Below are 21,578 nucleotides of genomic sequence, written 5' to 3'. Positions count from 1 at the left end.
CCAGGCACGCACACAGTGCACTTAAAATGCAGGCGAAACTTTCATACATAATAAAAGTAAATAAATCTTTGGGGAAATAAACAAGCAAAACTAGTAACACTGACAAGTTAAAATAATCCCTCATCACAGAAACATCTCCTTGCAAGAGACAGAGACCATAACAGAAAGCCACAACTGAGGAAATTGCAAAGAGCAAGATGTGGTGTCCTGCCCCAATTGCTGCATTGACAACACAACCCCTGTACCTAAGTTTCAGGGATCACTGCAGAAAATGGAAGGATTGTCCGAGTCAGAAGACCAGGAAGTTTGTAGTGAGATTTCATCTCCCTGAAGTGTTACAGGATTCCCACCTGGGTCCTGTCGCCCTTTAGACCCCAAATAACAAATAACACTGTATTATGAAGACATTATATTATGAAGCTGTTGGCTATTTGCTATGGTTTCTTAATGGCTATCTGACTTAATTATTAACCCATAATTACTAATATTTATTTTTATAAGGTTTTATCTTACGGAGGACGTAGCCTCGTGTGTCCTCTCTTCCCAGGGTCACATGGCGACTCTCTTTACTACATTTCCCAGAATTCTCCTTGTCTCCAAGTCCCACTTGTCTTGCTTCACTATTGGCCAACAGTGCTTTATTCAACAACCAATCAGATAAACATGTACAGAAGACTTCCTCCATCGCTGAAGTCTCATCACCATGGCTGTCTAAATAAGAACTGGACAAGATCAGCGATTGGTAGGCTTTTTGCAACTAGAGAATGCTATGAGTGGGAGATAGTTCTCCTCAGAGATGTTAACCCCACTGATTGAGAATAAGACCACTACCACAGTTTAAAGTCAAATTTGAAGCAAGCTTTAATTAAATACTGGCCAGGTGGATGGATTCTGGCCAGGTCCATACCCAGGTTCCTGGGAAATGGACCAGAATCACAGTGTATAGCAGCCTAAGAGGAAAAACCCATAATTTTTTTGCATTTCCGATCAGGTCCAATCCGGCAAGCATACATCCTGACGTACCTCCTGCCCGTGAACCTCTGCCCACATGTGACCAAGCACAAGCAGATGTATCAAACAAACTTGTTTAGGGGAGTGAGAAACACATGGCCTGTTATATCCCACAAAAAAACAGCCTCCAGCATTTCAGGAACAATCTGTCCTTGGGCAAAAGGCTTGCAGACCAGAGGCATTGTTGTTTCATGGATCTCTAAGGCATAGTCATTAAAACTTAAATAAGAACTTTGGCTCTCACAAAGAGTCCCCAAATTGGATATTCAATAGCAAGTAGTCAGCCATGAAATCACTTACATACAAGTAACATTATACAGACTGAGCAGGTTGTATTTATACACACACACACACACACACATACACACACACACACACACACACACACACACACACACACACATATATATATTTGCAGAGACTGAACTGGCAACCAGAAAGCCTGCATGAGGCTGACCTAGGCACTATGCATGTGTGTTACAGTTGTGTGGCTTGGTCCTCTTATGGGACTCCTAACAGCAGCGACAGGGGCTGTCTCTGACTCTCCTACTGGCTTTAAGTACCCTCCTTCTCACACTGGGTTGCCTCCCTCAGCCTTAACACACAGGGAGGCGCTTAGTCTTGCTGTAACTTGATAGGTCATGTTTTACTGATACTCACAGGAGACCTGCTCTTTCCTGGATGGAGACAGAGGAGGGGGTTGGAGAGTAGGAGGGGAAGGATGGGGGAGAGGGGCTGGGAGAGAAGGAAGTGGGGGGAAGCTGAATCCAAGATGTAAAATAAATAGATGAATTAAAAAAATAATTATAGCTGGGTGGTGGTGGCACTCAAGAGGCAGAGACAGTTGGATCTCTGTGAGTTCGAGGCCAGCCTGGTCTACAGAGTGAGTTCCAGGACAGCCTCCAAAGCCACAGAGAAACCCTGTCTCGAAAAACCAAAATAAATAAATAAATAAATAAATAAATAAAGAAAGAAAGAAAGAAAGAAAGAAAGAAAGGGAAGGGAAGAGGGGAATGTTGCTGAGTTTTCCTGTCCCTTATCAACCCTAAGCAAGCGCACAAAGAAAAAAAAAAAAAAAAAAAGAAAGGGAAGGGAAGAGGGGAATGTTGCTGAGTTTTCCTGTCCTTTATCAACCCCAAGTAAGCGCACAAAGACTTGTATTAATTATAAAACTGTTGGACGATAGCTAGTGCTTCTTCTTTTTAACTTTTTTATTTAATTTTAAATAGCTTGCTTCACATGTCAATCTCAGTTCCCTCTCCCTCCCCTCCTCCTGTATCCCCCCACCGTCCCCCCCCAGCCTCCCACCCTATCCCCATTTCCTTCCACATAGGGGATATCCAGAGTCTGTCATTTCGCTCAGAGCAGGGTTAGCTAGTGCTTCTTACTTGCTAGCTGGGTGTTAATTATTAACCCGTAACTACTAATCTATGCATTTCTACATGGTCTTGACTTACTGGAGAATACCCGGACCTGTTACTCCTTATGTCAGCAACATGGTGGTCCCAGAATTCTCACCTCTTAGCCACGCCTGTCTTCCTACCTCTACTGGCTATTGGCCAAAATGTGTTTTATTCATCAGTCAATAAGAGAAACATGTACAGAAGGACAACCCCATCATTAATTATACCTTAATTTCAAAAAACAAAAACCTAGAAGGATTTTTAATGAGTTAATCTTTAGGCCAAATCGGTGCATACCTTTAACTCAGGTACTTAGAAGGCAGAGGAAGATTGTCTCTTTGTTTGAGGTCAGTATAGATAGGCTTTTCTTTCCAGCCCAAATAACTGATGTGGAAACTTAATATTAATTGTAAATGCTCAGCCAATAACTCAGGCTTGTTACAAGATAACTCTTACATCTAAATCAACCCATATTTCTTATCTATCCTCTGCCATGTGACTCATGGCTGGTTACCCCATTTTCTATATGTGTCCTGCTTCCTCTGCTTCTGCTGGAGTCTCCAGACACTGTGTCCTTCTTCATCCCAGCATCCTTAGTTTGGCTGTCCTGGATATACTTCCTGCCTGCCTACCAGGCAGTCATCTTTTTATTAAGCCAATCCGAGTAACAAGTCCATACAGTGTACAAGAGGATTATTCCCCAGCATGTCAGCCTGGTCTACATAGTGAATTCTATGGGATTTAAGGCATGTGCCACCATGTCAGGCCCAAGAATATGCATTCTTATTCAGCTGCTGTTGTGTTTGGGGGTCATTGTAAAAAGCATCATTCAGATACTCTACTCCTCTCCCCTCACAGCTTCCTTGTCTCTGTTTCTTTTCCCTGGAAGCACTTCCTGCTTTTGTGGAATGGGTCGTGAAGCCCAGGTCCTGCTGTGCCCCTGAAGACTGCTGCTCTGCCCTTCTCACCAAGTATCCTCCCCCACCCAAACGTAAGATTCAGTGCCAGTGTGTCTGTGTCCGTGTGTGTGTGTCCGTGTCCAGTGTGTGTGTGTGTGTGTGTGTGTGTGTGTGTGTATACACATATGGTTTGTGAAGAAGTATGAGCCAAATCCTTAATCACAGTACTAGGGAACAAACAGAAGCAGGCAGATCTCTGTGAGTTCAAAGCCAGCCTAGTCTACGGAGTGAGTTCCAGTACAGCCAGGGCTAGAGAGACCCTAAACAAAACAAAAATGAAGCATGAGTCAGGCATGGTGGCATGCTCTTATAGTCCTGGAACCTGGGAAGTTGATTAAGTTCAAGATCAACCTAGGCAACATTTTAAAAACCCTGTTCAAACAAAACAAAATCTTCCACACTCCAAAAAGAGGGTCAGGAGAGTGTCTACCCTATTAGCAATAATAACTATATTAATTATCATAGGAGTGGGTTAGTTGTGAGCTATTTATTTACACGTATGGGTGCTTTGCCTGCTTGTATGTCTGTGCAGCATGTGTGTGCCTGGTCTCCTCAAAGGCCAGAAGATCGTGTCCAATACCTGGAACTGGAGTTAAAGACAGTTGTGAGCTGCCATATGGGTGCCGGCAACCACACCATAGGTCCTCTTCAAAAACAACAGGTGTTCTTAACTTCTGAGCCATTTCTCCAGCCCTAGTGAGCTCTTGATAGTTTTTTATTCTTGTTTTGCTAGACATGGTAGAGGATACCTGTAATCCCAGGAGACTGAGGCAGGAGGATTGCTGTTTAAGGTAACTGGTGGTCACAGCATGGCAAAATTCAGGAAGCAGAGAACAGGATAGAAGCAAGATAGGCCACAGCCCTCAAGGCCCATCTTCAGTGTCCCTTCTCTATCAGCCACGCTGTTAGAAAATAATTTCAGTGTTGCACAAAGGCACACACACAGTGAAGTAATTCAATTTTGTAAAAACAGGTGCACCGGAAGCCAAATGGGGCTGAGGTCGCAAGGACAAGCTGGCCTGTTCTTTATTCCAGGCTCAGGTGTTGAGTGGCTCAACTTTACAGTCTGATCGGCTAGTTACCACAAGGGGGACGCCCAGAGAATAAGGTCCTTGGCCCTAATGGGAACACTTGGTCCCAGTTAGCTGGAGCCTGGAGTAGGGCTTCAAGCGGACAGTTTGGTAGCAGCAACCCAGGTAATATCTGCCAACTCTGGGCTGAGCCAGGGCTCTTCAGGGAGCTGGAGCCTCCTTTTTCCATTCTGGCCAGCTTGGTTCTGCAGGGTATTTGTGTGTCATCTTGGGTGTGTGTGTGTGTGTGTGTGTGTGTGTGTGTGTGTGCCTGTGCTTTTGAACTTGGGCACATCAGGGCACCCCTCCATATTTCCGAATGTGGACATGGCCTCTGTGGCCAGGATTGTGCCACTGGAGGTGGGTATGCCTGTTTGCTATCCCGGAGTCAGAGTCAGTCAGTGTATCTCCTATGTGCCTCTCCTGCCCTCTTATGGGGCCCATGATTCTGAGCTCTGGCCAGACATCTCCTGAGGGATGAGAACCTTCTTCATGCCTGATCTTCCAGGGCTCTCTGGTTCCCATCTTGAAGCTCCCAGGCATCTGAGTCAGCCCCTTCCACTCAGCCTCAGAGGGCAAGTGGCTGGGAGCGCGGATGCAGGGGTGTGAACATGGCTCTGTGTCCCTGGATTCCAATATGGAGATGGACCCAGTCCTACCCATTCATTCTGTAAACAACCTGCAAATAGCCTTTAGCATTCCTCTTGTAACGAGATTAATCTTTATGAAATAAATTATATTTCCTAGTCCAATAAAAAAAACCAGAAAAAAAAAGAAAAGAAAAAAGAATAGGCCTTGTCAGGATAACCATCTTTGATAAGAAAACGCTTTCAACAAAGGGACCTTCCATAAAGCACCTGTACCACTAGGGGGCCAGCTACTCACAGTCTTTGAGGACATTATGAATTCAAACCATAACCATTGGTTTTCCTGGAATAATTAAAAAATTTTTCCACCCCTTCATAAACTTAGATCACTAGCCTAATATTCTGATATTTCCTGCCCAATATTCTGATCTTTTTTTCCATCATTCCCATGTATGATAGCCATGCCACAGCATAGGGTGATGCCAGTGCTCTCCTTCACTGAGGGCTCTAAAGATTGGGCTCAGGCCTTGAATCAGGAGTCGGCTTCACGCTGGATACTTTTGTCTTTTAAACAAGTAGAATGAGATTTCCTCAGTGGCATGGGAGTGCAGGTTACTTAGCACATCTAAAGAGGAAAAGAAGAAAATGGATCTTTTCTAAACGTTGCTTAATGGTTTTTTTTTTTTTTTTTTTTTTTTTTGGTTTTTCGAGACAGGGTTTCTCTGTGGCTTTGGAGGCTGTCCTGGAACTCGCTTGGTAGTCCAGGCTGGTCTCGAACTTACAGAGATCCGCCTGCCTCTGCCTCCCAAGTGCTGGGATTAAAGGCGTGCGCCACCAACGCCCGGCCCTCTTAATGGTTTTAACATACATCCTAGAAGAATCCTAAGTTCTAACTATAATACATAGCTCAAGATGAAAATTCAGCAAATAAAACACAACAAATTTATTAGGACTGTAACCCAGACATCCTTGATGCAGGCTATGTACTATTCTTTCCTACAAGGCTATAATGGTGCATTTTTGGGGGCTTTTTTTGTTTTGTTTTTTGAGACAGGATTTCTCTGTGTAGCCTTGACTATCCCGGAACTCATCCTGTAGACCAGGCAGGCCTCAAACTCAGAGATCCACCTGAGACTGCCTCTCAATGCTGAGGTCAAATGTGCTATTACTGCCCAGCAATGTTTTTTATTTTTACTTAATGTGCACTTGTGTTTTGCCTACATGTATGTCTGTATGAGGGTACAGGCTGTTGTGAGCCACCAAGTGGGTGCTGGGAATTAAACCCAGATCCACTACAAGAGGAGTAGTGCTCTTATCCACTGAGCCAGCTCTCCAGGCCCAGCACAATGGTTTTTTAAATGTCGTTCTGAACCAACACAACACAGAAAGGAACTGCTTATAGGTCCAAATGTTAGGATCCAACATAACAAGTTCAGAAACAATATTGATGGACTTAAAAGTTTGAGGAAGTGTGTGGAATGTCTTATTTAGTTATTGTATATATATGAATTGCTCATGCCACCTAGAGGACTTTCATTATATTGTTTGCTCTAAGTTCACATATACTGCTCTTGTCAACTTATTAAAACCATTGTTTTCTTTTTTTTTTTTTTTTTTTTGGTTTTTCGAGACAGGGTTTCTCTGTATTGTTTTGGAGGCTATCCTGGAACTAGCTCTGTAGACCAGGCTGGTCTCGAACTCACAGAGATCCGCCTGCCTCTGCCTCCCGAGTGCTGGGATTAAAGGCATGCGCCACCAATGCCCGGCTAAAACCATTGTTTTCAAAACAAAAAAAAAAAAAGTTGTGCTCAGGTCATCGGGCTCATACAGGAATTGCGCTACCCACTGAGCCACCTCGCCCAATGTTTTTGGTCTGTGTTTTTGCTGGGGTGGGGATATATATGTGCCTACGTACTTCCACAGGAGTTGGTTTCTGACTTCCATTTTGCAGGGTCTCTCCTCTTTTTGCTACTGTGTATTCCCTTAGGAGCTCCCAGGAAAATTCTGTCTCTACCGCCCATCTTTCAGTGAGTGCTGGGGTTATAGGTGCGCACCATTATCTGGATTTTAAAAAGGGTTCCAAAGATTAAAACTGGTTGTCTGGCTTGCACAGCTATTGCTTTACCAGCTGAGGCACCTGCAGTTTTCATTTCTTAGGACAGGGTCTCCCTCTGAAGCTCATGCCAGCTGCAACTCTTTCTGGAACCCAGGCTTACCATCTGGCTTTTGAGACAGGGTCTCTGTGTCCACCTGCCTTTGCCTCCTGAGTGCTGTGAACTAAAGGCTAAAGGTGTACGCCATCACACCAAACAATCATTCCTTAATTCTGCTCAGGATTTGGTAATCACAAAGGTACTCCAGCCCTACCAACGCACTCCTGCACCCAACCTCTCACCTGGGAGGGTGACTCTGCACCTAGTCTGTCCACTCCGCTAACTTAGTTAACATCAGTCCTATCTCCATTCACAACCTCACCCTGGCCAGCACCCCAAGAGCCATTCTGCCCAGACTTCCAAAAGCACACTGACACTCATCAAGTTTTCTATTGTTGTGATAAAACAAAACACAATGATCAAAGAACAACTTGGAGGAGGTTTATTTCATACTATCCCAAGCCTCAGACACCAACTGGCTCACAGATGGCCATGTGACCCAAAGCATATCCTGTGGACCCTGGAATGACTCTGGGTTTTGTAGCCCCGGAGACATACCTGACTGGATCAGATTCTCCCAAGAACTCTTTTGGGCTCTTTTCTGTAGCCGGGGACTTGGAACACAGAAACAGTAGTTAAGGCCTTTTGTTCTCATGGCCACTGGAAATTCAAATGGGCAGAAAGAGGTCAGTGGGGTGCCTCACCCCAACCTCTACTCCCCTGACTATGGCGCCTTCAGAAACATGAACACACACACACACACACACACACACACACCCTCACACTTGGGTACTTCAGAAACACACACACACACACACACACACACACACACACACACACACACACACACACACACACACACACACACACACACTCCCTCCCTCCCTCCCTCCCTCCCAGGGACTGGAAGACACTGTCCAACTTAAGGATGACACAAAAACATCCTGTAGGCACACAATCAGAGCCCTCACTGCGGCTCTGTGGTGCAAGAACAAGTCGGCCTCACACAGGAGACCCACAGCCCGTCACCGGCCGGCACAAGCTGCTCAGGAGAGGCCCGCGCGCTCCAGGTCCTGCGGCAGCACCCGGCCCTTCTTGCGGGCCTTCTGCAGCCGCCTCTCGGCCCGCGCAGCCTTCTTCTTGCGCAGGTTCTGGCGCCGCTTGTCCTGCCGCTGCTGCATCTTCTCCACCACGTGCTCTGAGCGCTTCTCCCACCGGCGCTGCCGCTGTGCCTTCCGCTTCTCCTTGCGCTTCAGGGCTTCCTGCAGCAGGTGCTCGTTGTCGCGGATCTTCACGCCCTCCGCCTTGTACAGCAAGTTGGTCCACTTCATCTTGGCCTCCAGCTCCTGGGCCTTGCCGGCGTCCTGCTCTCGAAGCTCCTCCAGGCGGTCCTGTCGCGCCTGCAGACGCTCCAGCAACTGCCTGTAGTTCCTGCCGGTCAGCGGGGTCAGGTTCCCTTTCACCTTCTGCCGCTTCTCCTTCCTGCGCTGGGCCTTGCTGGCTGGCTCCTCGTCGGTCACCTCCACCTGCAGGAAAGAGGTTCCTCAGTGAGACGGCACACAGGCTGACCGGTGACACGGCTTTTGTCCTGAGATGGGGGTCCCCAACATGCAGCTACACCAGGTGCAAAGCTAGGACATTGGGCTGCTCAGCCCGGACAGCCCTACCTTGTTAAAGATCAGTCCTGACTCCTGAGGCTCCTTGCAGGCCACTTCTGGGGGCGCCTCGGCTGGCTCCTCTTTTTTCTCAGTCTTTGCAGCCTTCTCCTTTGCTCGAAGTTCCTTCCGCTTCCTCTTCTTCCGTTCCCTCTCCTGCTTCCTCCGCTGTCGCTTCTCTAGTGTGGCAGCAGACAGCTCCTTGGTGCTGCCCTGAAAGTAAAAGATTAGAGGGAAAGGATGGGTCCTCTGTCTGGCACACGGCTGAGAGGAGAGGAAATTCTCATGCAGCTCACAAGTCCATGGTGGCCATGATCACCCAGAATATGACTGTTGCAACCCCGGTATGGTAAGGAAGCCCTAGTAAGAACCATGGCTCCAGTCCCCAGGCTCCCCGAATACCAGAGCACTCCATCTTTACATGGCCACCCGCCGTCCTAGAGTTCAGAATTAGGCTGGGTGTCTATGAGGGAGTGCCTGTTCTAACCACTGTATATTCTGCTCACGACAGACACAGACTGAGTGTCCCTTGTGCCATAGTCAGATAGCACCGTGTATCTGACCAACCCAGGCCTATGCTGCAGAACAGAAGGTCTTGAGCCTTGATCCCCTCTTAGGAGCTTGGAGATGGCAACTGGCATATATTGGGAGGGTGAGAAGAAAAGAGAATTAGAAGGAGGGGGCAGGGTAGCCAGTACCACGTAGCACTAAGTCAAGGCTAGTCAGGTCACCTCACTTATGGACACCGACAATTCAGGCTATACTCTACCCATGTGGCATCAGTGGAGGCAGCTCCCCAAAGGAAGCAGAACATGCTTCTGAGGGACACAGAACATCTCAGGAGGCAGATGCCTCTGGGGACTGAGGTACTCCAAGAAAGGAACTACACCTGCTAACTCAGCCAAGAGGTACACTGTTGTGAAATATTAGTTAAATGTGTGTCATATTCTTTTATGCTGCATTTGTTTAACTCTATAAAATTGTGTTACTTTGCCTGTCTAAAACACCTGATTGGTCTAATAAAGAGTTGAATGAAGCCGGGCATTGGTGGCGCATGCCTTTAATCCCAGCACTCAGGAGGCAGAGGCAGGTGAATCTCTGTGAGTTCTAGGCCATCCTGGTCTACAGAACAAGTTCCAGGACAGCCTCCAAAACAATACAGAGCAACCCTGTCTCAGAAAAAAAAAAAAAAAAAAAGGTAGAAACAAGCCAAGCTAAGGTTAGACATTCATAAGAAAGAATAAGTCTCTGAGTATTTATTAGAAAGCTGGGTAGTGAGCCCCCGAGAGAAATGGGGAGGAAAGCATTGTACTTCCAGGTGCTCAGGAAGACTCCCCCATTTACCTGGCCCCGGGCCAGCTGGATCTTCTCATGCAGCCGCTGTCTCAGGAAGTCCAGTGCAAACACAGAATCGGGTGCTGTGACTTGGCTATCTGCAGGGAAAAAAGGAGACTAGGATGAAAGGGGACTTCCCACCACCACTTCCCCCTTCCTCCCTTCCTTCCTCCCTCCCTCCCTCCCTCCGTGCTGCTTGTGGATTTACAGGCCACCCAGCTCCTTTAAGACAGGTAGCTAACAACTGCACCATAAGGCTGGTCACTACGACATTAGAGAAACAGTGTTCGTTGTCACCTTGCCATCTGGCTGCCATGCGGCACAGGCATCAGGAGCTCTTATGCCCTGTCTGCCATTCTGCTCCTGTGATCTCCCTTCACTGAAAAGTCTTGTAGCATTACCATAACCCTTTTGAGCAGTGGGGACATTTGCCCCTGGGCCCCATCCCAGCCCTGACCATGCATGTTTTGGAGCCTCTCACCTTTAGGGGACTCCAGGGAGCTGGAGTTCTTCTCTTGTTTAGATCCCATTGGTTTCTTGGCCGTGGAAGAGGTAGGAGCCGTCTTCCCGAGGGGCTTAGTCTTGTGCTCTGGAGCTTTCTGTTCCTGCTCCTGAGATTTCTTTTGTGCTTTCTTCCTCTTCTTTTTTGGGGGCCCGGCAGCTTCCAAGCGTTTTGTTTTGGCAGCTGAAATGCAAAAGAAGCTGAATCCCTTCTCTCTACCAGTTCAGCAAAGGCAACCAGTAATGCAAAGGACCAGGTGACTAAGCCAGTGCCACCTGTCCAGAGCTTAGCGCCACCAACCGCCTGGGCAGCAGGTGGCCACACATCTGTAATCCCAGCATTTGGAGGCCAAGGCACGAAGATTGCTGAGGCCAGGCTGGACTACACAGCAAGACCCTGTCTCAAAAAAACAAAACAAAACAAAAATTTTTTTAAGCAAACTACACTCACACACCAGACCCAGCAGAATGCACATGAGGAACAGAACACCAAGTCTGGTTTCAGGTTGGTCATCATCACATTATAAATATAAACACCCACTTCCAGGAACAAATGGTGGGGCTGCTACACTTTCTCCTCACTGCCCCAAACTGAACACTGGGCTCATGGATAGCCATTTCCTCCTAGATAAAATCTTCCACTTTGGAGGAAAGCTCCTTAAGCTCAGGAATTAAAGACCAAGGCTTCAGGAGGTCCTGGAACTGACCAGACTCACTAGCCCCTTTTTTCCCCCAGCATATACAAGAGGAAGGCCAAGTGACATTTAGTCAAGCAGGACCACATGGATAGACACTCTCCAACCTGTTGAGCTGCCTGCAAGTTGTGCAGTATACTCCAGGTTCCTCGTGTTTTGAGAGCCATCACCCGGGCTGGGGTGGGCTTTGGGTGATACAGTTATTTTTAAATCACGTCTGCTCTTGAATGTCACCACAAAGCTCACTGGCTAATCACACTGGCTTTCAGTAGTGTTCATACTCTGGGCTGTCACTGCTGTGTCTGCAGAGACTGGATTGCAGGGATGTGGAGAGGCTGGAATGTTGCAGGCCCAGAGGATCATTCTTATCTCAGGTTAGCGTCAATCCCATGGATAATCCGTTCCTTGCCCACCTTTATGTCTGTGACTGACAGATAAAAACCTTTTATAATCTATTGATTTAGCAGATCAACCTAAAAGTTAAGAATGTCATCAGCACCAGGCATGGTGGCACACACCTTTAATCCCAGCAATCTGAAGATGGAGGTAGAAGAAGGCAGATCTCTGAGTTGAGGACAGCCTGGTTCTCAACAGAGTGAGTTCCAGGTCAGCCAAAGATAAAGAGAAAACCCGTCTCAAAAAACAAAAATGGGCCGGGCGGTGGTGGCACACACCCTTAATCCCAGCACTCGGGAGGCAGAGGCAGGCAGATCTCTGTGAGTTTGAGGCCAGCCTGGTCTACAGAGCAAGTTCCAGGACAGCCTCCAAAACAATACAGAGAAACCCTGTCTCGAAAAACAAAACAAAAAACAACAACAAAAAAAGGGCTCAGAGGTTAAGAGCAGTAGCTGCTCTTCCAGAGGTCCTGAGTTCAATTCCCAGCAACCACATGGTGGCTCACAACCATCTGTAATGAGATCCGGTGTCTTCTTCTGGCCTGCAGGCATATGCGCAGGCAGACACTGTATACATAAGTAAATCTTTAAAACAAAATGTCACAAGCCGGGCGTTGGTGGCGCATGCCTTTAATCCCAGCACTTGGGAGGCAGAGGCAGGCGGATCTCTGTGAGTTTGAGGCCAGCCTGGTCTACAGTGCTAGTTCCAGGACAGCCTCCAAAGCCACAGAGAAACTCTGTCTCGGAAAAACCAAAAAACCCCCAAAAACCAAAAAACAAAATGTCACCAGCATCTGGGCCTAGAAAAGCTTCTCTCATCTTTGCTATAACCACCTGATGTGCACACCAATGTATTTTAAACTTGCCTTGACTTTCTTTGTTCTGTAAAACTGCTTCAAGAACATTTTGTGTTGGAAACTGGAATTTGGGGTTAACCCAAATCTGTGTTACAGTCATTCAAGTGGGCTCCAGAATAAACTATTCTATTTAAGGTGAAGGCTATAGGTTTCTGGGATTCACAGTTATCTATCCACCTTGCTTCTGTTTGCCAAGCCCTGGCATTAAAGGCATGTGGTCCACGATTGCCACTGCCCACCCCGCCCCCACCTCAAAAGACTCTGAAAGACCCCTACCCAGGGCCCCCCTAGGAAAAGAAAAGCAAGGCCAGGCCGTTGCCTAATGAAAGAAACCCAGACCAGGTGTCTCACCCTCAAAACAGGATGTCTGTGATCACTATAGCAGTCATGGGACCCGGATAATAATTGCTGAAGCGTGCTGGGAACTTTCATATGACAATACTAGAAAACCTAGTCCTTGGCAACTACCCTGGCCCCCAATTGTGTCTGATCACTATAGCAATCATGGGACCCGGATAATAATTGCTGAAGCGTGCTGGGAACTTTCATATGACAATACCAGGACACCTAGTCCTTGGCAACTACCCTTGCCCCCAGTTGTGTCTATGATCACCATAGTAGTCATGGGACCAGGATAATAATTGCTGAAGTATGCCTGGGTCTTTCATAAAGTAATACCAGGAAACTTAGTCCGTGGGAACTACCCCTGCCCCCAAGATGAGCCAATGAAATGCCTGTTACTTATGTAACCATTGAAACTCTATAAATATTGTACTCCCTAAAAGCCCGGTATGCTCTGCACCCGAGTTGCAGTAGCATCCGCAGGCGTCTGTGTACTCAATAAATCACCTCTTGCATTTGCAGCCAGTGGTCTGGCCCCGGTTCTTGGGCAGACGGTTCGGTTCAGTTCCCGGCGCTTTGATGCTGAGGTTTTTCAACTCATTTACTCTTTTTTTTTTTTTTTTGGTTTTTCGAGACAGGGTTTCTCTGTGGCTTTGAAGGCTATCCTGGAACTAGCTCTTGTAGACCAGGCTGGTCTCGAACTCACAGAGATCCGGCCTGCCTCTGCCTCCGGAGTGCTGGGATTAAAGGCGTGCGCCACCAACGCCCGGCCAAGACTCATTTACTTTTTTTTTCTTTCATTTACTCTTATTTTATGAGTGTTCTTAAGTATGTATGCCTGTGGATCATAACCGTGCCTGGTGCCATTGGAGGCCAGAAGAGGATGTAAGATTATTCCCCTGGAACTGGAGCTAGGGATTTAGGGACTGTTGTGTGCTGCCACATAGGTGCTGGGAACTTGTTATAAGAGTAACAACTTAACCGCTTAGCCATCTCTCCAGCCCCTCTTTTTCCTTCCTGAGAGGGTTTCTGAAGTTGCCCCGCAGAGGTGAACTTACCACGTAGGCCCCTGACAGGCCTGCTGGTTTCTCAGTCTCCCCACCAACCAGGCCCAGCAGCAATGAACTCTTTATGATGAGAGAGGTATTTCCTCTTCCAACGACGAGGAGGAAATGTTAGCATTTTTAAACCAAAAAAAAAGCCCAAAAATGGAGTGTACATTCTTCCAACGCATGGAGCACACATACAGACAAGACGCACAAGCCGGTAAGAAAACTCGGCGACCTCGTCACGCTTCATTAGCGAGCACGGTTTTTTTTTTTTTCCGTTCGAGTCTGGTAGTTCCCTAAGTACCTTCCCCTCCATCAGGGCCCGGTGCCCTCAGGACCCGTAGTTGTCCCCGCTAGTACCCGCTCACTCCTGTGTCACGCGTGGGGGGTCCCGACCCGACCGACGGCACCCACGCCCAAAGGCTGCCTTACCCCACTGGTTCCTCTGCCGCTCGGGGCCAGGCTGTGCGCAGATCTTCTTGGCCAAGCCCTGCAGGTAAGCATCCTTGGCTTGCAAAGAGGCCATGGCTGGACACCAGTGCGCTCAGCACACGGAGGTTCCCACAGCCCTGCGGGCCGCCGGGAGCACCATGTACGCAGGCGCGGATAGCCAAGCGCTCGATTGCCGAGCCTGACCGCGCCGGAAGTACCGCATGCGCAGGCGCCGTTTAGCTATTCGGTCTTGGAAGCCACAGTGTACGCAGCAGCCGCGACCCACCCGGAGCTCGATTAGCCAGGCCTGAGGGGTCGGCCAACCCTTAACGTGGAGGCGTGACTCGGAAAGATGCCACCGGACTTAGGCTGAACGCTCCGGGACTCCAGTCCGGCCCTCTCCGCCTGGCAGAACGGAAGCCACTCTAGCTCCCTCCCTACTGCCGGCCTTAAGTTCAGACGTGGCCTGGTGGTGGGGGGATGAGATGCCCAGCACCCCACTGCCACACAGACCAAAACAGACATAAAAAGACGTGTGGCGGGAGGGAGCAGCAACCGGAGACATGAGTATGGCGCGGATCCCAGATTACGTGCAGCAGCCATGCATCTCAGTTTTGATTTTATTGGACCTTGAGGCATGAAAAATGCCTTGCAGATGACGTTGAAGGCGGAGGAAATGGAGGGAAAAGCGAACCTCTAGTAGGATCTGTATGGGCCTTGCTATACACAGTTTTGCTTAGGTCAGTTAAAGCTCGTGAAAAAAGGTGACACAGAATTTACATCATTCACCGGTGACTCTGAGTGTCTAGAGAACTGGACCCCCGCCATCTCTCCGAGGAGCTCTGCCCCAGCCACACAAACTGGAGAAAGGTGGTGGTGCCCTTTAAATGAGAAGCTTCACTTTTAAATGTGGACAGCAGAATAAAACACAAGAATCTGTTCTTCATTAAGGTTTCTGGAAAACCTCCCGAACCCTTGCTTCTAGTGTTTTACCCCAACCCCTCCACCCCGTGGCTAAGCTTTCTCTGTGACAGAAGCCCTTCCAGCAATTAGCACACTGCAGACATCACTCTGATGATAAAGACCCTCACCGGAGCAGTGACTCCCACCTAGCTACCCACTTGTGGTGCTATCTTGTTTGGCTATGCAGGTGCTGGCCCACCTGGTGACCTGGCCATGTTCCTCATAAACCCGGAATGACTACTTTCATGAATGGAGCATGCTGATGATAGAAGAGTGACAAGCCGAAGACAGACAGACAGACAGACAGACAGACAGACAGACACACACACACACACACACACACACACACACACACACACACACACGTCCCAGTACCATAGTTTCTGTATGTCAGTGATGAGCCTGGTACTGAATGGGGTCTGAGTTCCCAGTTGTTTCTGCCACTGAATTTCTCATCCTGTGACTCTAGGTATGACACACCCTTCCAAGCTCATGCTTGGATTCCAAGATGCAGGCATGATAGTGCTAAGTTGGGGTGGCAGAAATAGGCGGCACCAAAGATACAGGGGTGCAGTCACATAACTTGCAGTAATGGCAGATTTTCATTCATTTACCAAATGCCAAGAACCTGCTAGACGCTGTTATACAAGGAGTGGGGGCTGTTGTTCAAGGAACCCAAGGGCAATCTTGGACTGCTGAGGAAAGAAGGATGAACAACACAAAAAGGTAATGTTTTATTCAACAGTTTCATCACAAAAGTAGCAGACTGGGAATCGTAGCAGACTCCAGGGAGACGCCCTGGCTAGCTGCCCCTCACAGTCTCGCTAGGACTGTCAGCTGTGGCACAGACAATTATGATCCAGGCACCGGAAAGTGGGCAGGGCTCTTTACGCAGGAGCCTGAGCCAAGGATGGGGGGCTGGATTTGGCTACGGTCCACTGAGCACCTTCCAATTCTAAACAGCAAACTGAGGCTGTCTTCCTATCACCAGCCACCCTCCCTACTCAAGGCCCTCAATGGGACGAGCTCCCATCTGGCAGTCACAGAGGTAGCCCCTATAGATGAAGGGCCACCTGCAGGTAAATAACTGAACAGCATTCCCCAGTTATCACAGGGAACTGGCCCTGGCCTGGCCAGGTTCCTGAGGCTGGCTACAGGGGCTCCTGATCATGAAGTCCCCAACTGGGAGCTAAGATGGTGGGCATCCACAGGACTTCCTTTCCGATAAAGTAGGGCCCTGGGGAAGGCACCCCAAGAGGCTCAGGTGTGTTCTATGGGACCAGGGCCACCACCATGGGAGTGGGCAGAGGCTGCAGACTGCAGGGGACCAGCACCAGTCTCCGGGGACGCCAGAAGAGGGGCTGAGAGGCCGTCAGCGGAATCTGTGTCGAGGTCCAGCCTCCAGTAAGCTTCACACAGAGGCAGGTCATTAGCTTCGCAGAGACTTGAGCTTTGCCACAAGAAACCCCCAGGAGTGACAGGAGCAGGCAGAGGAAAGCCAGGGAGGGGAAAGCAAGACAGATGCAAGAGTTAAGAAATGAACATCACCTGATTGCCTCCCCTTCCTCTCCTCTGGGCTGACCCCTCTGCTACCAGTTCTGGCCACACGCGCATCCAAAGAAAGACGGCGTCAACAGGCCATGGGACTTAGGCAACTCTCCCCACGGGCCACATGGCCTTCCTGACACTGAGGACTCCCCTAGTCCTTGTGGGTCTCCTTCCATCCTGACCACCCACCTCTTATAGTAGGGTAGGGAAAACACTTTACAAAGAGCTCATGGTGGCAGAAACCTGTGTCTGTCCCTATCAGGGACTTGCCTAACGCTGTTCCTTGTCAGGAACAGAGAGATCCGGGCATTTCGCTACACACCACTGCTCTAGCCCTATAGCACCAAGCCCCAAGTTTCAGGCACTCCACTTCCCCACGTTACACAGGGAAGAGGTGGGAAAAGGCAAGGATTAAGCCTTAATGATCATAGCGGTGGTTACCTGCAGCACATCTGTCTGCACAGCTGTCTAATATGCACGAGGCTCTGGCCCCACACCTGCCCCAGCAGTCCCTCTCAGAACTATTCAAAAGAGTAGCATCCCCAGGTGAGAGGAGGGGAGGCAAAGCCAGAATTAGCAAGCAGTGAGTGTATAGGCAGGAGTAGCTGTGCAGAGGGGAAGCTGGCAGCTGGCGGTGGCGCGGGCATGAGGCTGATCGGGGCAGATGAAACAAACGCACTGTGACCCCTGCACGGAAGAGCCCTGCCATTTAGGGTGGTTCATAGGTAGAGGGGCAGCTACTTTACCATAAGAAATATGGAAAAGGTGACTACCCAAAGGGGACACAAGTTGTCCCAGAAGCCCATGCAGGTGATGTAGAGGGACTAACCGAGGCTTTGGAAACCTGGCACTCTTGTCTTCCCAAAGCTGACCCACCCAGGGGTCCTTAAAGCAGTACCTGTCTAAAGGGTAGTGACAGCAGGAAGATGTGAAGGAATTCATTCTGGGTGAGTGTAAACCTCTGTCTTTTGGGGGGTAGAGGAGATAGTCCCATTTGTTTGCTAAGCTGATGAATAATGGGACCGAGGACAGCCCCAGAACTCTCTGGAAAACTTTAGAACTGTTCCAGCTGAGTCTATGATGGGACACCAAGCCCTTGACCACATACCACCTGGCTCTGGACACCTGTGGCTCCTTCTGCAGCTTCTGTGCAGCTGGAGAAGCAAATCTACCACCAGGGGAAAACAGGTTTGCCTGGGAGAGGGTGCTGCAGGACAGAACCTTAATTTCAAGCTAAAGAGATGTGAGCAAGGCCTCCATTCCCCAGCCTCAGTTTCCCACATGTTTCACATTGTATTGTTGATTTCTCAAGGCCTCTCTGACTCGGAAAGTATTAGGTTTCAGGTGGCCCTGTAGAGGGGCTAGGTGACAGATGCTACCTGCTGCTATCCTCTGGGGCTAGCTAGACACCAGGAGGCTGAGCTGCCTAGAAACAGGACATACAAGTATCCAGGCCCAGTTCTTAAAGCCACTTTGCTTGAGCTCCTTCCTGCCCTTCTCCCAGTGTCCCCTGCCTCTACACTGTGGAATTTGATGATACACAGGGAACCAACTCTCTGAGCAAGCAGTAGCAGTGGTGGCCTGGAGAGTGGACATAGTTACAGACCCAAAAGGCCACAGGGGGCCAATCCAGCCTTGGCTGAAATATCTAGACAGATTTAGAGCAGTGAGGTAGAGACTGCACTGCCCAGGAGGGCTTCCTCGCCCCCTGGGGAACGCCTTTCTCTGCCCTCAGCCGCTGACACCAAGTCCTGTGATTTTTCACCCCACTTCATTGAGGGGATGGCCTGGGCACCAGCTGGTGGCTGGTTCTGAATGTCCATCAACGCTCTAGTCAGGGGCTCTGCTGCCAAGGAGGACTTGGAAAAACACAAGGCCCTTGCAGGCCCTAGCTGGCTTGGGCAGGCAGCAGGTATCGCCTGTATGCAAGTCCAGCCCTATTTGTACCTGGACGAGTAGTACTCCTCCTCCAGCTCATAGAGGTCGATGGAGACCTCATCCCGCAGGGTGATGAGCTTCCGATCACACTCTTCCTGCAGGGCACGCAGCTGCTGGTTACGCTGGTCGATGGCTTCATTCACAGAAGGGAAGTCATTGAGGATCAGGAACTGCTTGAGATCAGATACCAGCTTCATCAGTGACTCGCCAGCTCGGACCTGCCAACATCATGGTCAGGGTAAATATGAGAGGAGGTGGAGACGGTGGCCCTGCCCTGTGTGACCGGTGCTAGGTCAACAGTGGGTTTTCTGGACATCTCAACTTCATGATCCACAAAGAAAAGTACCAGCCTACACAGAGCCATCTGTGAGGGCAGAGGAGCGAGCAGACGAGATCAGAATCCGCCTACAAGTGGAATAAGTTTGCCCACTTCAGGGAGCTTTCCCTCCCCAGCCGCTCAGACCATGTACACGTCCTGTGCACTCAACTCGAAGCCAACAGAAGTGTATGCCCTGGGTCTCCTCCTGACTCATTCTTTCCCAGACATGGTACAACTGCAGGTTGTCATCTGCTGGTACCCGCTGCACAGATACTGGTCTACAGGCTTTCCCTGTAACACCCAGAGGGGCTCATGTCTCACATGGGATCCACTCAGCCATTTGCCTTTCCATTCACAGCCAGCCTTGGGGAACCTTCATGTCAGCAAGAATGGCTGCCTTCCTCCTGACTACTATACAAGATGGACAAGGTCATCTATTTGCCCCCTGTCCCCACCCCATGCCCACTGGGGGCAATCTCCTAAAATGTGGTCTGCCCCACCCCACTGCTCCGAACTCCATCCATGACCCCGACAGGGGTGTTTTCCACCCCGGCCACTCACGATGTTGGCAGCTCGCACGTGCATCTCGTAATTGTCCTGTTCACCCTGAGTAGCCCGAGACACCTGCGTCTCATCCTCGATCTGGGGACAAATAAGAAAGCCTAGAATCAACATAGGCAGCCTGACTTAGCCTGGCTCACAGGAAGCCAACAGGTAACAGCCACCACCACCCTGAGTGCCACCACCACAGCCTGTCTGTCAGGTCTTCCCACACAGACAGCACACTGCTCTCTGACAGCTGGCAATGTCCACTCCAACCCCCTCTTGTTCTGTGGGCGACAACAGGTGACTTCCTCACATCAAAAGGACACTGCCAAGTCTTTCTGAAAAAGTTTACACCACATAAGATGTTCAATAAGTCAGGCAGTGGTGGCGCACGCCTTTAATCCCAGCACAGGAGAGGCAGAGGCAGGCGGATCTTTGTGAGTTCGAGGCTAAGCTGGACCGACAGCCTCCAAAACAATACAGAGAAACCCTGTCTCATAAAAAAAAAAAAAACCAAAAAAAAAAAGATGTTCAATAAAGGAGTAAAAAGACAATTTTTGATCTTTGTTTTTAAGGCAGAGTCTCATGTAACCCAGGCTGGCCTGAACTTCTGATCCTCCTGCCTCCACTTCCTAAGCTCTGACAACAGGTAGTTAATTCAGTGCTAAGGACTCAACACAGGGCTCCGTAGCTGCCAGGCAAGCCCTTTACAACCCCAACAACATTCCCAGCCAGAAAGTGCCTTTTCAAGTGACCCCTCCGGGGCAGGCACCAGCTAACTAAGCAGGGAGGGCTTCCTCAAAAAAGCCTAACTGGCCGGGCGTTGGTGGCGCACACCTTTAATCCCAGCACAGAGGCAGAGGCAGGCGGATCTCTGTAAGTTCGAGACCAGCCTAGACTACCAAGTGAGTTCCAGGGCAGCCTCCAAAGCCACAGAGAAACCCTGTCTCGGAAAAAAAAAAAAAAAAGCCTAACTGCTGTTCTCAACTTACAGATGGACCAGCTAGAGACTGACAGAGACAGTGGTCTTGTGGCATCTCGGAAATACAGAGCAGCAGTTCTCAGCGTTGCGATTCATAACAGCTGCATATGAAGCAGCAACTAAAATAATTTTATGGTTGAGGGTCACCACAATATGAGGAACTGTATTAAAGGATCAAACTCACCTGTCATCACAAGAATCTACGGCATGGGGGAAACTCAGCCCAGGTGGCCAGAGCCCAGTAACTGAAGTCGAGCCCTGGTCAATTCCTCTACAAGGCCCTACCTGCACTTGTCATTACTTACTGTTTACCTGATGTTTACTTTTGACGCCTCGTCGCTTCCACCCGCACCGGACAGACATTCCCTTTGCATCCCCACCCCTGCAGCTGAATCTAGACACCCAAGTACCCAGACGCCAGGGAAAGCCTGTCCCTGCCTTCTCCCATGGCTTCGGAACAGCGACCACGGACCTTGGCGGTCTTGATGATCTCCGTGAAGTTGTCCATGATGGACTTGATGTCGTCTTTGAGCCGCTTGTTGTAAGACTGCAGCAGCGTCTCCTTGCTCTGGGGCAGGGCTCTCTGCTGGGCCATGGCAGAACCAGGGTGAGAGCCAGAGTCTGGTCTGACCTGGGGAAGCGGGGGCTGACGCTACATCAGCTCCCTCCGCAAACACAAGCCTTGCAGCGGGCCGGGCGGACGCAGGCGCACAGCGCCCACTCCCACACGCGGGTTTTGTTCCCTACTCCAGCCGCCCGCCGTCACTAGAGCCTGCAGTACCTTTCCTGCTTCTGCCGCCCTCGGCGAACGCGCAGCCGCAGCTCTGCACGCCCCGGT

At 49.5% G+C, this 21,578-nt stretch overlaps 2 protein-coding genes across 2 annotated transcripts; both read right to left on the bottom strand.

Moving 5' to 3' along the window:
* Window positions 1-8,053: 8,053 nt before the first annotated feature.
* On the bottom strand, window positions 8,054-14,636 carry Surf6 (surfeit 6). The gene is made up of 5 exons (XM_005085388.4): window positions 14,445-14,636; window positions 10,655-10,858; window positions 10,183-10,271; window positions 8,851-9,051; window positions 8,054-8,709 (listed from the first exon to the last, which is right to left on the bottom strand). The coding sequence occupies exons 1-5, from the start codon at window positions 14,536-14,538 to the stop codon at window positions 8,230-8,232; spliced, it is 1,068 nt and encodes a 355-aa protein (XP_005085445.1). The 5' UTR covers window positions 14,539-14,636; the 3' UTR covers window positions 8,054-8,229.
* A 1,492-nt stretch (window positions 14,637-16,128) lies between these two features.
* Med22 (mediator complex subunit 22) lies at window positions 16,129-21,517 on the bottom strand. Its single transcript, XM_005085392.4, has 4 exons — window positions 21,213-21,517; window positions 19,774-19,854; window positions 18,903-19,111; window positions 16,129-16,857 (listed from the first exon to the last, which is right to left on the bottom strand). Exons 1-4 carry the CDS (start codon window positions 21,333-21,335, stop codon window positions 16,668-16,670), a joined length of 603 nt encoding a protein of 200 aa, XP_005085449.1. The 5' UTR covers window positions 21,336-21,517; the 3' UTR covers window positions 16,129-16,667.
* Between the last annotated feature and the right edge of the window lie 61 nt (window positions 21,518-21,578).

The sequence above is a fragment of the Mesocricetus auratus genome, unplaced genomic scaffold (assembly GCF_017639785.1).
Source record: "Mesocricetus auratus isolate SY011 unplaced genomic scaffold, BCM_Maur_2.0 Super-Scaffold_100004, whole genome shotgun sequence".
Lineage (NCBI taxonomy): Eukaryota > Metazoa > Chordata > Mammalia > Rodentia > Cricetidae > Mesocricetus > Mesocricetus auratus.
Note: the sequence above shows the minus strand (reverse complement) of the source record. Positions and strands in the feature narration are given on the sequence as shown.